The 13,521-nt window shown below is 42.5% G+C and overlaps 1 protein-coding gene across 1 annotated transcript; it reads right to left on the reverse strand.

Annotated features, from left to right (window-relative positions):
• Positions 1 to 12,137: 12,137 nt before the first annotated feature.
• Positions 12,138 to 13,103, reverse strand: OXGR1 (oxoglutarate receptor 1). Its single transcript, XM_005424135.1, has one exon. The coding sequence runs from the start codon at positions 13,101 to 13,103 to the stop codon at positions 12,138 to 12,140; it is 966 nt and encodes a 321-aa protein (XP_005424192.1).
• Between the last annotated feature and the right edge of the window lie 418 nt (positions 13,104 to 13,521).

The raw sequence follows: 13,521 nt of genomic DNA on the forward strand, positions 1-13,521 counted from the left end.
AGAAGTGATCCCAGCTAACAAGCTAGGAGTGAAACCAGGCTTTTACTGTGGACCCATGAATTCACTGAGTCTCCTTGTCTGTAATGTAAGCTACAGAGTGCAAGAAATACACTGCTGAGAACAGTTATGGTCCCAGTCTTGCTCTGAGGCTGTGTGCAGCTCTGCTGGGAGGGTTTGTGTTCCAATAGGAACTAGTTGGGATCAGGTCTGTAAATGCAGCTTACCTCAAGCATTGCACAGATGGCATTTGTATCTTAGGGCCAGCTGATTCCACAGCATTGTTGGAGGATGTTTTCTGCTTTTCTGTGTAGGGTGTCTCTCTGACACTTGTCACCTCTGCACAGACCTGGATGAAGATACTCCCTCTAGGCTTGGTGGGGGATCCTGGAAAACAGAGGTTTGCTGGCTGCTTCTCAGCCCCAGCTTCTGGAATCAGGTGAATTTGGAGCTGTTTGGAGGGTTGCCCTCCAGCCACTATAGAGACAGCACTCGTGTTTCAGCCTAAAGATTCAGGTCAGAGGGGAGAAAATCTCTGGGGAGTAACTCTCATGAGAGATGCCAAACACTTCAAAAAGAGCCTGCAGTGAACTATTTTGGGAGTTTGCAGAGCACTGAAATACTAATTAAAAGTACGATTAATTAAAAAAATACCAGATAAACATTACCACTTCCAGTGCACTTAGATATTCATCCCTGGTTTGAGCATGCAGTCTTGGTTCCAGTGTAATTTTTGCTTTGGACTACTTAAAAGTTGAGGCTTACTAAGTCCCAACATCTCTTAGGTCCTTTTGAGGCTGATAAAAAAGAAGCATTCAATAAAAGCAGTGCATTTAGTCATTATTTAACAGTGTATCTCAAAGTTATCAATCTGATAAACATCACTGGCCATTTACTCCAATGTTGTGCAGGACGGAGGCTGCTTGCCCAGGTGCTGGACCTGCTGCTGACTTTATCTTCTGCTGGTGGTTCATTAGTACCTTTCAGACCAGCAGTAGTCTCACAAATGCTTGGCTAGGAATGCTTAAGAAGATTTTTAAAAAATAAAATTAAGTAATCAGTCCAGGAGCTAATTAAACATAGCATTTGGTTTTCTACAGTAGCACATGAATCATAAATTTGAGGGCAGGATTAATTTATCTCTTGGTGACAAATCTGTGTAGCTGACATGCCATGTTGGGGGCAGACACAGATACTTATTCAAATAAGTCATGGATAGAAGATATGTGCATTAATTATCCTATGACAGCTGCAGCCACATTCAACAAAACATTTATCTGCCTAGAATAAGGTAAATAAACTCTCTTGCTCTGAGGGATGCTTTTGGCTTGGTGCTTCCCACACATCTGAGAAGCACACCTGATACCCAGTGCTGCTGGAGGCTGCAAAGCACATGGAGGAACAAGCCCTGGTGAAGTTTCTTAAATGGATGAGCAAGGATGCTGGCATTAACGGGGAACTACCCTGTGTTGGTGTTCATCACTGCTCTGGTCCTTCTTCCACTGACCTTGTCAACAGGTCAACAGTTAAATACACTGGTGAGGCAAGAGCTGGCAGTGGTGGCCCCAGTCAGCTCCAGTGCCATTAGTCTGTGTCAGAAAACCCTCTGCCACACAAGTGAGGGTGACAGCGGTGTGGCAATATTTATAGACACGCATACTTTGTGACAAATGACCTGAAAGCTGAATAATAAAAAAATCTTCATCCTAAAAGAAAAATAAAATGGATCACACATGTATGCAAGCAAGATGAAGGCAAATCTGAAAATAAAGGGCTCTGGGGAAAAGAAGAAGTTTCCAGTACATGAATTTTGCAGGGAAGGGAGAGATGATGAAGCTGGTAGGGAGATGACTGGTGTCTGTCACAGCACCCAGCCATGACAGGATGGCAGTTCAGACCCTGTCCCCCTGCAGGGACTGTGAGACAGGGCTGTTTGCAAGAGATACTCAGGCTGAAACGCCCTTGGCCTCACCAAAGTGAGATCAAGGTCTGGGCTTTTCAGTGTGTTTTGAGGGTGATGTATGTATACATGTCACCTGAATGTGTAACAGATTGGGAGAGGTTGCCCAGAGAAACTGTGGATGCTCCATCTCTGGAAGTGTTCACAGCCAGACTGTGTGGGCCTTTGAAAGGGGATGGCCTTTGAAAGTCCCTTCTAACCCAATCATTCTATGATTCCCTGGTGTTGTCCGTGCACAGATATGTAAGCGGACATCCAAGTGCCTGGATAAGAGATTCCATAGGTGCTTCATGCCAGCTGGCTTAGGAGGAAACATGTCCCTTTGGACATGCCTGTCTCCTTCCACTGACTGGAGGTAGGTCCCAGTGGATGAGCTCAGAGTGTGGGTCAGAGCTGTGGATAGATAAGGAGAGGGTCCTTCCTCCCTCAGCCATCAAGGGTACCTGCCTTTCTGCTCTTGCTGATGGAGGGATGTAACGTGTTAGCCACTGATTTTCCATCCTCTGAGCTGCAGGCACATTTTAGGTCCTGTGGAAACTCTTTTTTGAGGTTCTCTTGATGGGGAGACTTTTAAAAAGTTTTGTGCTAGAATTGAGAGATGAATGGGATTGGTTTGGTTTTTGGGGTTTTTTTTGTTTGTTTGTTTGGTTGGTTTTTTTGTTTGTTTTTTTTTGGTTTTACGTTGCTGTTTTTTATTTATTAATAGTTTAGTACATTGTTTACATATTAGATTTAGTGTATAAAGAGAAAGGTACTAAAAAGTTATGAGATATACAGGTTAAAGGTTTTTTAAAATTATTTTGTTTAATTAATTTTTAGAGCATTTTTAAAAAATTAATAATTAATTGTTCATGCAACATCTGCATTGTGGCTCTTTCTAACCAATCACTCTGTGCTACCAACACTGTAGAAAATGGAGTAGATGAAGAACAAGAAGGAGATCAGACAACACCCAAAGTCCTCCATCTTGTCTTTTATCTACCTCTATACTAAAAACCCAAAACTCTAAGTTTTTCACCCTGTGATAAACTACACTACTATCTATTTCACACACTCATAGATTCCACTTCATCCCAAAGTCTTGGAATTTTTCTTCATGGATGAAGATTAAAAGTAGTGTTCTCCTGGGAATCAGGACTTGTCAGGACAGGGAGAGGAATATTCCCTGTGCCCTGGGCTCCAACAAGGTCCCATCCTCAGCAGAGGGATTTCCTTGGGTCATTGCAAGGAATCCCAGGATCTGCTGGGCTGAATTACAGGGCTCTGTCCAGCTTGTGATCTCACAAGAGTACCCAGCATGGAAGAAGAGCACAATTCTCTCCAGGAAACAACCCTCTAAACAAGTTGGGGAAAATTATCAGAATAACCTTTATTTATGAGCCCTTATGGGTGTCTGAATAAACTTAGATTTTGAGAAGCTAGGGCAGCTTACTTAAACATGGATCCTGTGAGTAGACAAGGAGCTCTCTAACCTCCTCCTGATTTGTTACTATGGTTGGTAGGTATGTCTTTGTAAATTTTAGAGGACAAAGATAATATTGAATGGATAGTATAAAAACAGCTGGATCAGCAAGACACAGTGAAAGCTTCAGGACACAAGGAATAAGCCACATACATCCCTCTATAGCCCTGTCCTCCCCGTTCATCTCACAATGTTTGGTTAAGCTATTATGTAAACAATTATTACTGTGTACATGGAGGATATTTTTATATCCTCCATTGCTTGGATACAGCTGAGACAAATTTTCAGCTGTGTCAGTTTTTAACTATACATGTAGCTTAGAGATTACTAAGTACTAGGAATGAGCATTACCGCTTGTCAGAGCAGGAGCAGGTTCCACAGGTGGTGAAGATATCTCTCCAGCAGCTGTCATCCTGCAGGCTGCCATTCACTTTAATCTCCCTGCCACCCATATTTCTCGGGCACTTGGCAGCCCCTCAATTTCAGTACTGAAAATTATGTGCTTCAGAACTTTCATGAAGAAATTTAATAGTTTGGTTACATTACAGGGAGGAATCTACCATAAATTGTATTTCTGAATTTCCTTAATATTTTTTAAATTACCCATTTAGTGTGTGAGTCACAGTGTGTCCCATCTCAGAGCCATGGCAATTTAAAGGTGTCTAATGAGAAATCCTTTTTGGACAAGCTGCTCTAAGGGCCCTTCAGAAAAGTTCTCCAGTGAATTCAAAAAGTTTGGAGGGTTGCAGAGCAGGGATACTTCAAATGTGCACAAACAAGACTTGGGCATAACAACCCTGTGAACAGCTTCACTCTGTGTGTGTGTATGTGTGAGTGTGTGTGTGTGTGCGCACCTGCACCTGTATTGACAAACAGAAGTCTTTCTTTTCTTTCTTTGTGATGTCCCTCTGCCTGTTTATTAATTTTTGAAATAAATTTTCATACAGTTTTCAAATCTTGTAAGGTCTTTTTAATTTTTTTCTCCAGCTTTTTTCCCCTTATAACTCAGCAGGCTCTTTTTCTTTAGCTGTAGAAAGAGCTCCAGTCATCCTTCCCAATTCTGTTCTTGCTCTTCCTTGGTGTCCAAAGCCAAATCCTAGCACAGTCCCCTGCCTTGGCCTGACCTTGCTTCCCCATGCAGCAGATTCCTATCAGCACCTGGCTTGCTCAAGAAAATCAACCCTTTAAATGGTGTGAGTTCCCTGTGGATGTGTGCAAGGAGTTAGTGGGATGCTCCCTGAGGGCTTGGGATGGTGGCAGAGCACCCCAACCCTCATGTACCACATATTTGAGCCAAGTTTTGTCCTTGAAAGTTTTTACATTTAATTTTATTTCTTCATGGTTCTATGTGTTCAATCATATATTCTCTCAATATATAGAATACATATTGAGGGCAAATATAGTACGTTCTTTATTATTTTCTGTGTAACTGTAGCCAGACACTTGAATATGATCCAGACTTCTTAAACTAGGTTACCTGAATATGATGATCCAGAGAGAGTTTTAAAAATTCAATGTAGCGCCCTGCACAAATACTTCTAAAAATTGTCACAATATCAAAACTTACACCTTTTCTTTTTGCCAAACCTTTCATAAGAAATAACAACCAGCCTAGAGATGAGACACAGTGGACCATTATCATTGTGCCAAAGCCTCAGCATTGAAATAAGAAACAGGGACACCATTGACTCCCTGTGCAGGCACTTCTAAGGCACAGATCATCTGACCCACCTGGTGGGGGATAATTGGTCCCTCCAAGCTCTCAATTCTGCCAACTGACTATAAAAACACTCTAGGCAGCTGTCTCAGAGCTAGGCCTTTATGTTATCTGGAGCTGGTTGAGGACATTTTAACCAGAATGACCACTGGAAAAAAAAAGAAAATTTAAAATAAAACAAAAGGGATAAAAGACAATTTTTTTCTCCAAGAGGAGAAAAAACCCAGATCCTTTAAAACATAGGTCAAAAATAGTCACCTTAAGAGAGCAATGAAGCTGTATGTAATGTAAATTATATATTTAAGCAGGTCAGATGAGAATATTCTTTGTGTTCTACATACGTGAATAAGCCTAAACTGCTGGGATGGTGAAACACAACCAATTTTGTAGTGGAGAAATAATGATAATCAATTTCAATAATCTTGAAATACCAATATATAAAGAGCAAAATTTACATCAAAATTTACACAAGCAAATACTCCAGACTTGAATAGCCTGCCCTTAAACACATATCCAAATCCGTTTTGCTACACAACATTATAATTTATCACACAGTAAAATACAGCTATTTTCCATGGGGAAAAAAGAAAAGATATATAGCTTTAGGTGCTATTGGTATTAGGCATCAATAAAAAGCATACTTAAAGAATGGTCTTCAAATTAGCAGTGAAATCTTACTAATTTGTATACAGCAGGAAATTATACCTGAAAATCACAAAATATTTTAAAGTGCTTGAGAAGGTTTTGTGCATTGCTGCAATTACTTTTGTAGCAGTTGCTTTTTGTCCTGAAAAGGGATTTCTGTTCAGCTGACTTCTGTCCTGTGTCACACTACTTTCATTCTACAAGAGAGAAAAGGGACAAGTAAAATGCATAGTCATATCCAGAGGAAGAGTCTCAGGCACAACATATTGCTGTTGCTTTAAAAGAGTTGTATTTTTGCATCAGGCACTGCTTCCCCGTGCATTTGTATCTGCATATGTGTATTTATGTGTCTCTAAATGCAAAAATGATAAGTAGCTACATGGTTTACATTTTTATGGCTGGAGCCCTTGATTGAATTTTCATAATGCCAGGAGGGCCCATTCAGGATTCAGGTCCTGCTGTGCAAATACTCGCTAAGACATCTGCCCCAAAGAGCTTGTAACTCTAAGAGGATAAAATGTGGCAGGAGAAATAATTAGGGGGAGATGCAGTGACTCTCCGTGGTTACATGGGAGGGTCATTCAGACACAGGATCAGAACAAGTCTTCGTGCTTGTCTGGCACTGATTTATTGGTGAAGCAGCAGCACAATTCTGTTTTTTTATCCTGGGCTCACAGCCAAACTGTCCCTCCCTCTTGTGCTCAAACCACAGCATCAGGATGTCCCCAGCCACAGCAGAGCTGCACAGCAATATCAGCCCCTTCCAGGAAGACCCCCAATGCCATAAATCAGTCCTGGTTTTCCACATGCACATTTCAATTCATGCAAGGAAAAGATTTTGCTGTTGTTGGGTTTCTTTTTGAGGTAGGAGTGAGAAAGAAAACGTTTCTCTGCTATGGGCTTGTTTCTCCATCACACCTAAAAGGAAGGGCAGGTAAGAGGAAGCTCTCAAACCTCTATGTCTTTCCCCAAGGGGACATTACCAGGAACCACCAAGGAGCAGTGAGTTCTGGCATGTCTCTTTATGCCAACCCTTCCTAGCTCTACATGTCCACCTTCCACAATGCTCCCAAAACATTCCCAAATGTTTTCCACAACATTCCCAAAACACCAGCATCTCTGTGCCTCAAGTCCAGGCCCTGATCTCCAAGATGCAGACATAGCTAGGCAGGGAAGGAGGGATGTTGTCTTTGGATCTGGATCAAGTGACATGGAAAGCAAGTCACAGGAACATCTCTGGACCCCCACTCCTTTCTGCGGCCAAGGTACCAGGGCCATTCTGAAAATCAGATACCTGCATTTGCTCAGGACTAGGAGTGATGGTTTGCACTGGTGATTCTTGCAGAAATTTTGTTCCTCTGTGTTTGCATTTGTTGTGAGCCCTGCTGCCTTGGGGATGAGCCAGAACATGACTGCTGATACACTCAGTTCAGCCTCTCTGTGGGTAATGGAGGAGAATCATGATGGTACAAGTGCAGCCACTTGGCCAGTTTCTCCCATGTTTTTGTATCTCTGGTGAGAAACTGCCCAGCTGATCAGAAGAGTGAGCAAAACAGACTGCTTTCTTAAGACCTGCTGAAGTAGGAGCAAAACCTTCTGTTGTGGTTGTGATATGCAAAAATGAGAATGGGTGCTGCAAATTGGTGTGGTTGTCCACCATACCTCCCCAGTGGAATTATGTAAAATTCAGAAATCCCTCACATGCTCATTTTCTGCTACTATACAAAACAATTATTTCTTTATGGTCTCAAGAAGAGGGCCCATGGGAAGCTCAAGAGTTTCAACAGGGCCAAGTGCAAGATGCTACACGCGGGTTTAGGCAGCCCCCAGCACTAACACAGGCTGGGGGATGATGATATTGAGAGCAGCCCTGCTGGGAAAGATTGAGGGTGCTGGTTACTGAGAGGCTAGACATGACCTGGCAATGTGAGCTGGCTGTCCAGAAACACAAATATATTATGGGCTGCACCAAAAAACTGTGGCTAGCAGGATGAGGAAGGTGATTCACCCCCTCTACTCCACCCCCATGAGACACCACCTGGAGTGCTGGATCCACTTCTGGGGCTCCCACCATAAGAAGTGTGTTGGCCTGGGAGGTGTCCCTGCTCATTGCAGGTTAGGCTAGATGGCCTCTAAAGGTCCCTTTCAACACAAACTCTCCTAATATTTTATTTTGGTGTTGTCACCATCCCTGTCAGCCTGGCACAACATATCATAGGAATTTTGGAAGGCTTTAGACAAGAGTTTCAAAATGTCAACATAATTTGTGGCTAATGCCTGAATGCCTGTGCAATGCCTGTGGCCAATTTGTGCTAATGCCTGTGGCTAATGTTCTCAACCTAGTGCATTTGCTTTCCTTAGTTAAGTCATCCCTGCCTCTGTCCCTCAGGGTTTGCATATGCAAACCCCTGAGCAGCCACGGAGGTTGATGTTTGGGTAGGTAGTTTTATAAAGTGGAAATCTGCTGATGGATCTGTGGGGAAACTCTAGGTGCTTATTTGCATCCAATTTGTACATGTAGAACAAGAAAGGTTACTGGCAGTCATAGTTTTTCAGTACAGTGCTTATAAATTGGTATGTTTAATTGAGGTTCAGGTTTACTCCTTGGCAATGGACACAGCTGATAAATTGGCATAAGCTCCTTGTCCTCCACCTCTGATGCAGGACCAAAGAGAATTTTGTATGTCCTTCCTTGTGTGGTTACACTTCTAAACCAAATGTAACAATCTGATTTGGTTTTGTGGGTTGGTTTACAAAGTCTTTGTGCGCAGGGCCTTCCCTCCCCACAGCTGTGCTGGACGGGTGGACCGGTTTGTCCTGCCTTTGTGGGGTCTGCAGAGGTATCCCAGAGCATAAGCTGCCAGAGAAATATGAAAACTATATTGAATAAGCAAAAGGAAAGTGTGTGTGTATCATATTCATTCAGAGAAGATAAGAGTATCATCAAAGTTGATACGGGTTTTCCTCCCCTCCCCATTTCATTGTCCCTTCTGCCCTCCCACACATGACACACACACAAGTCATTGGAAAGTACAGGGCATTTCATTAGGTAGGCTTGGGCTATCTGTTGGGCTCTTTAAGAATTCTTAAAATGGGCATTTCTGTCTCCTCAGAGGTAGGGATCAAATGAAGTTTGTGCACCTTATAAAACTAGCCTTGTTCTCTTTTTCAGTGGCACTGCTGTGAGGTTCTGGAGACCCATGTTGCTATCAGAGTATGCCAAAAATCTAAGTATCAAGATATGGCAGCAATCTGCCACTGTCATGCTGAAGGCAGCACATGGGTTTCTCTTTGAAATGCTTTCTCCCTTGTTTGTGTAAAAACGTTCACAAAGTTGTGGATGCCCCATCCCTGGAAAATATTCTAGGCATCTTCCATTGATAAAAAGAGTACATAGCCTGGATGTATGAACAAATGAGTGTGCTGAGTAATTGATCCAGAAAACATCAAGTAGAGCTGAAGAGGGGCTAATACAGAGCTTCATTTAAAGTTGAAAGTAAAACCTACCAACATATTGTTGCAAAACCAGAGGCAGTTCCTTTTCTATCTCAAACACCAAAAGAACCAAACTCCATGCTGCAGATATTAAGGTAGGACTTGATTTGAGTTAATAAAACTTAGGTGTTGATATGCAGTAGAGGCTTAAAAGATAATGTATAAGCCTGATTTTACTTTAAAAAAACCCCAAACTTGGTGGTTTTCTGCTAGAATAACATAAAATGAAAAACCAGCTAAAATGCTATGTTCATCATTGCCTTCTCATAGCGTATCTGCTGTGTCTGGTGTCCCAGGAGCAAGTGCTTGAGAGCAACACTGCAAGTGTAGTGGAGAAGGAGGAGCTGCCCCTGCTAGACTGTCAAAATCAATTCAGCATGTGTTGTGGGAGACATTTTCTTTTCATCTTTTGGATGGTTCCATCATGCAACACCTCTAATGGCTAGCTCCCTTCTTCACCCTAAGACTTCATCCACAATTTGAGGCTGGACAGTTGTCTCCAGGGAAATCATGCTGTGCTGTGCAGAGGTTTTTGAACCTGATGAGTAGCTAAGGGTGGATTAAAATACGATGGCCTATTTTGGGAGCAAAATGGCTTCTTCCTCTGATTTCTGACAGAATATTTTCTTCACAGGCCGTCTTCTGCCCTAGCCCAGAGAAATGCTCTTGTTCCTTTCCTCATCTTGCTCCTTCCTATGTCAGGGATGGCTTCTTATCTCCTCTCACTCCCTCAGCAAGCCTGCTGCTTTCTGTTTTCTCTTGTTCTTCCCAAGCTGGCTGTGGGATAGGCTGGAAATGGGCTCCCTGTGCCTCAGGGGAGTCACAGGCTGTTTGCCTGGCACTCAGGCATGTGTTTAAGGGGGGTGGCACTCCAGTGGTCTTGGTCTGGTGTCACATGAAGAGCAGTCCATGCATACAGGGGTTGGATAAGGAGAAGGGTCGTATGAGAAGATTGAGGGAGCATGTGTTCCCATTGATTAATGGACATTTTGGGGTAGAGAGCAAAAATAATGAAACATGAAATAAGGCTGTTATAAAAATGTGTTGTAGGATTCACTCTGTGATCATACTTTTGGGGTCTGCATCTTATGTTGCTAATATTTTTTATTGCTGTTGGCCAGGGTACTTCAGCTGGTACTGGGACCTCTCTAGATAGATCTTCAGTATTGGACTCACGCTTTTCTACAAGTCTATTTCCCTCCCTGAATCAGCCCATATTGCCTGTAATATATGCTATTACTTAAATCTATTCCTTGCTTGGTATGACCAAGAGGAGCTTCACTGAATAATGTAATGGGCAAAAAATTATTTTGATTTCCTATGAAGTGTGGAAAAGGATTTGGTGGTAGTGGTGAATGAAAAAAGAGCCTGCAGTGCATACTCACAGCCAGCCATATCCTGGGCTGCATCAAAAGAAGTGCATCCAGCAGGAGATTCTGCCCCTCTGCTCCACTCTCATGAGACCTGGAGTGCTGTGTCCACGTCTGGAGCCCCAAAACTGGATAGAGTCCAGAGGCAGACCATAAAGATAAACAGAGGGCTGGAACACCACTTGTATGAGGAAAGGCTGAGAAAGTTGGGGTTGTTCAGCCTGTAATAGAAAAAGTTCAAGATGACCTGATTGCAGCCTTTCAATGCTTAAAGGGGTCTTATAAGAAAAATTGGGAGATACTTCCAGTAGGGACTTTACCAATAGGAAAAGGACTAATGGTTTAAAACTATAATAGGGCCTAGATATACGGATAACTAGATATAAGGAAGAAATTTTTTTACAATGAGGATGGTATAACACTGTCACAGGTTGCCTAGAGAGGTAGTGGATGTCCCACCCCTGAAAACTTTCAAGATCAGGCTGGACATGGCCCTGAGCAACATGGTCTAGTTGAAGATGTCCCTGCTCATTGCAGGGGGACTGACTCTGTTGCCTTTAAAGGTCCCTTCCAAGAAAAACTGCTCTATGACTCCACAGATTCTATATCAGTAGTGTGGAAAATCCTTGTGAGAGTGATCTTGTATTGCCCCACCATCACTCTTCAGGCAATCACTAAAGGCACTGAAAGGAGCCTTACTGTGTAAGCTGCACTTTTAGCAACCTCTGGAGAGTGATCCATCCATTTTCAGTCGGTACTAGAGCTGTGCCCCAGCTCTTTAAAAGCAGGCATGAACATTTGAGTCTGTGTCTGATCTACTTACCTTTTGTGGTCAGTGGAGAGAAACAGGCACTTCTAGGTCACGATTCACCTTGTCCAAATGCAGACATCAAGAATAATTCAGTGAATCGTACTCTAGAACTGCTTATTTCTTTCCATTATAATGGAAAATTACAAAATGAGGACAAGGTGATTAGCTATATGCATATGCCCACCCTGTCAATGTCTCCAGGGAGGTGAGATGAACCTCTTACAGGCCTAAGACAGGTTTTGATCTTCAGAGGGTCTTACCGCTCTCCATGGCTTAGGAAGAAAGTCAGACAGATCTCTAGCTCAGACTACACTTATATTTTAAGTTAATAAAATTAATTTAGGATTACTCCCATCCTGGATCTGTATCTGCCACAAATAGACCAATATTTTTTTCCAGAACTGGCCATTCTCCAAAAGAGCTACCATACACTCAGGAAGCAACCGCAGAAACATTTCTGAGAATTTCACACTTTATTTATTAGTATCTTATTTTAAACTTTTTATTTTTAATCATAAACTTTCTCCTTTGATGATCAGCTTGTAACACAGAACAGATTGACTCTCCTTTGGCACTAGCTGGGTTAACCTGAGTACTCTAATGGCAGGGAGGTTGCGCCTGGCTGGTTGAGGGCAGGTTTCAGTCCTTCCTCCATAAATGTTAAACTGCATCAATCTCTTCTACTTCAGACACTTGTTTGTCCAAAACTTGAAGAGCGAGAGTATTGCCTGCTGGAAATTATCTCCTGCCACTACATAGAGCAGCAAATTTCCAAAAGTATTCAATGCTGCTAAAGGTTTAGATATAGTAAATATTAAAAGGATAGTTTTCTTCAAGCGGCAGCTAACTGGCTGTACTTGGAGCTCCAGATGAATCTCCTTGAAGATATGGAAGGGGAGGAAGCACACATAGAAGAGCAGTAAGAGGAGAACAGTGAGCCTGCGAGCCTTTTGTTTGTAGCTAGCCTGCGTGTGCAGCCCAGTGGCCAAGACGCTAAAGATGACCACGTAGCACAGAGTCACCGTCAGCAAGGGCAGGAGGAAGGCAAACACAGTCAGTCCCCAGTTGTACCAGCGACTTGTGACAGCAGAAACCAGGTCTGGGCAGATGGTCTTGTTCTGCCTGTCCCTTGGGGAAATCAGGATGGCCAAGGGGCTGAGGGCCACCAGGGAAATCGTCCAAATGACTGCGCAAGTCACCACTGCCCATCTCCGCTTCCGAAGAAAAAGGGATTTCATTGGGCGCACAACTACCAAAAAGCGGAAGATGCTGAAGCAGCTGAGGAAGATATTACCACTGTACATGTTGAAGTAGAAACAAAACTGAATAAACTTGCACATGAAGTCTCCAAAAATCCAGTGATTTCCATTAACATAGTAGTGTATAAAGAAAGGAAGTGTGACTACATACAATAGGTCAGTGATAGCCAGGTTTAACATAATGATGGTGCTGGTTTTCCAGGGCCTCATCTTAAAACAGTAAACAAAAATTGTTGCAATGTTTCCTGGGAAGCACAGCAGGAAGATGAGGCTGTAAAGGATGGAGACATACATATTCACCTGTAAGAAATCTTCATCCTGGCAGCTTGTCAATCGGTCTGCAGGGCTGGGCTGAGCAGTAAAATTGCTGGTACATTCAGATGCCATGTTTGTAGAAGTCTCCTTAAGACAAAAATCAGACATTTAGTTTTAATTGGTTTGTTGGAACAAATGTTGTCAGTTAAACCTTTTGTTGCTGGAGAAAATGTACATTTGAGAGGTCACAGTAGTGAGTGGAAATGAGGATTTGCTAATGTACCCAGTCTGACCTAGATAACACCATTGAAATGTTTAATTTCACCCTTTCCTCTCTTTTACATTTAATTTTGATAATTATTAATTTTACTCTTTCTTTGTTTAGCCTCCTTCATTGAAGACAATTACTGCTTATCTGTAAATCTTCAGGAGTAGGCAGCACACATTTAGAGAGCTAGAGGGAGTTTGGGCTTAGATTTTGCAAGTGAACTAGTCTTAACCTTTCAGAAAGTAGAACCATATCCATATATTATCTTCACTACTCTGAGCT

This window comes from Geospiza fortis, unplaced genomic scaffold (assembly GCF_000277835.1).
Source record: "Geospiza fortis unplaced genomic scaffold, GeoFor_1.0 scaffold84, whole genome shotgun sequence".
Taxonomy (NCBI): Eukaryota; Metazoa; Chordata; class Aves; order Passeriformes; family Thraupidae; genus Geospiza; species Geospiza fortis.

What these genes read in the sequence shown, in the direction of transcription:
- OXGR1 (XM_005424135.1), bottom strand. Translation starts at nt 13,103, where the DNA reads ATGGCATCTGAATGTACCAGCAATTTTACTGCTCAGCCCAGCCCTGCA.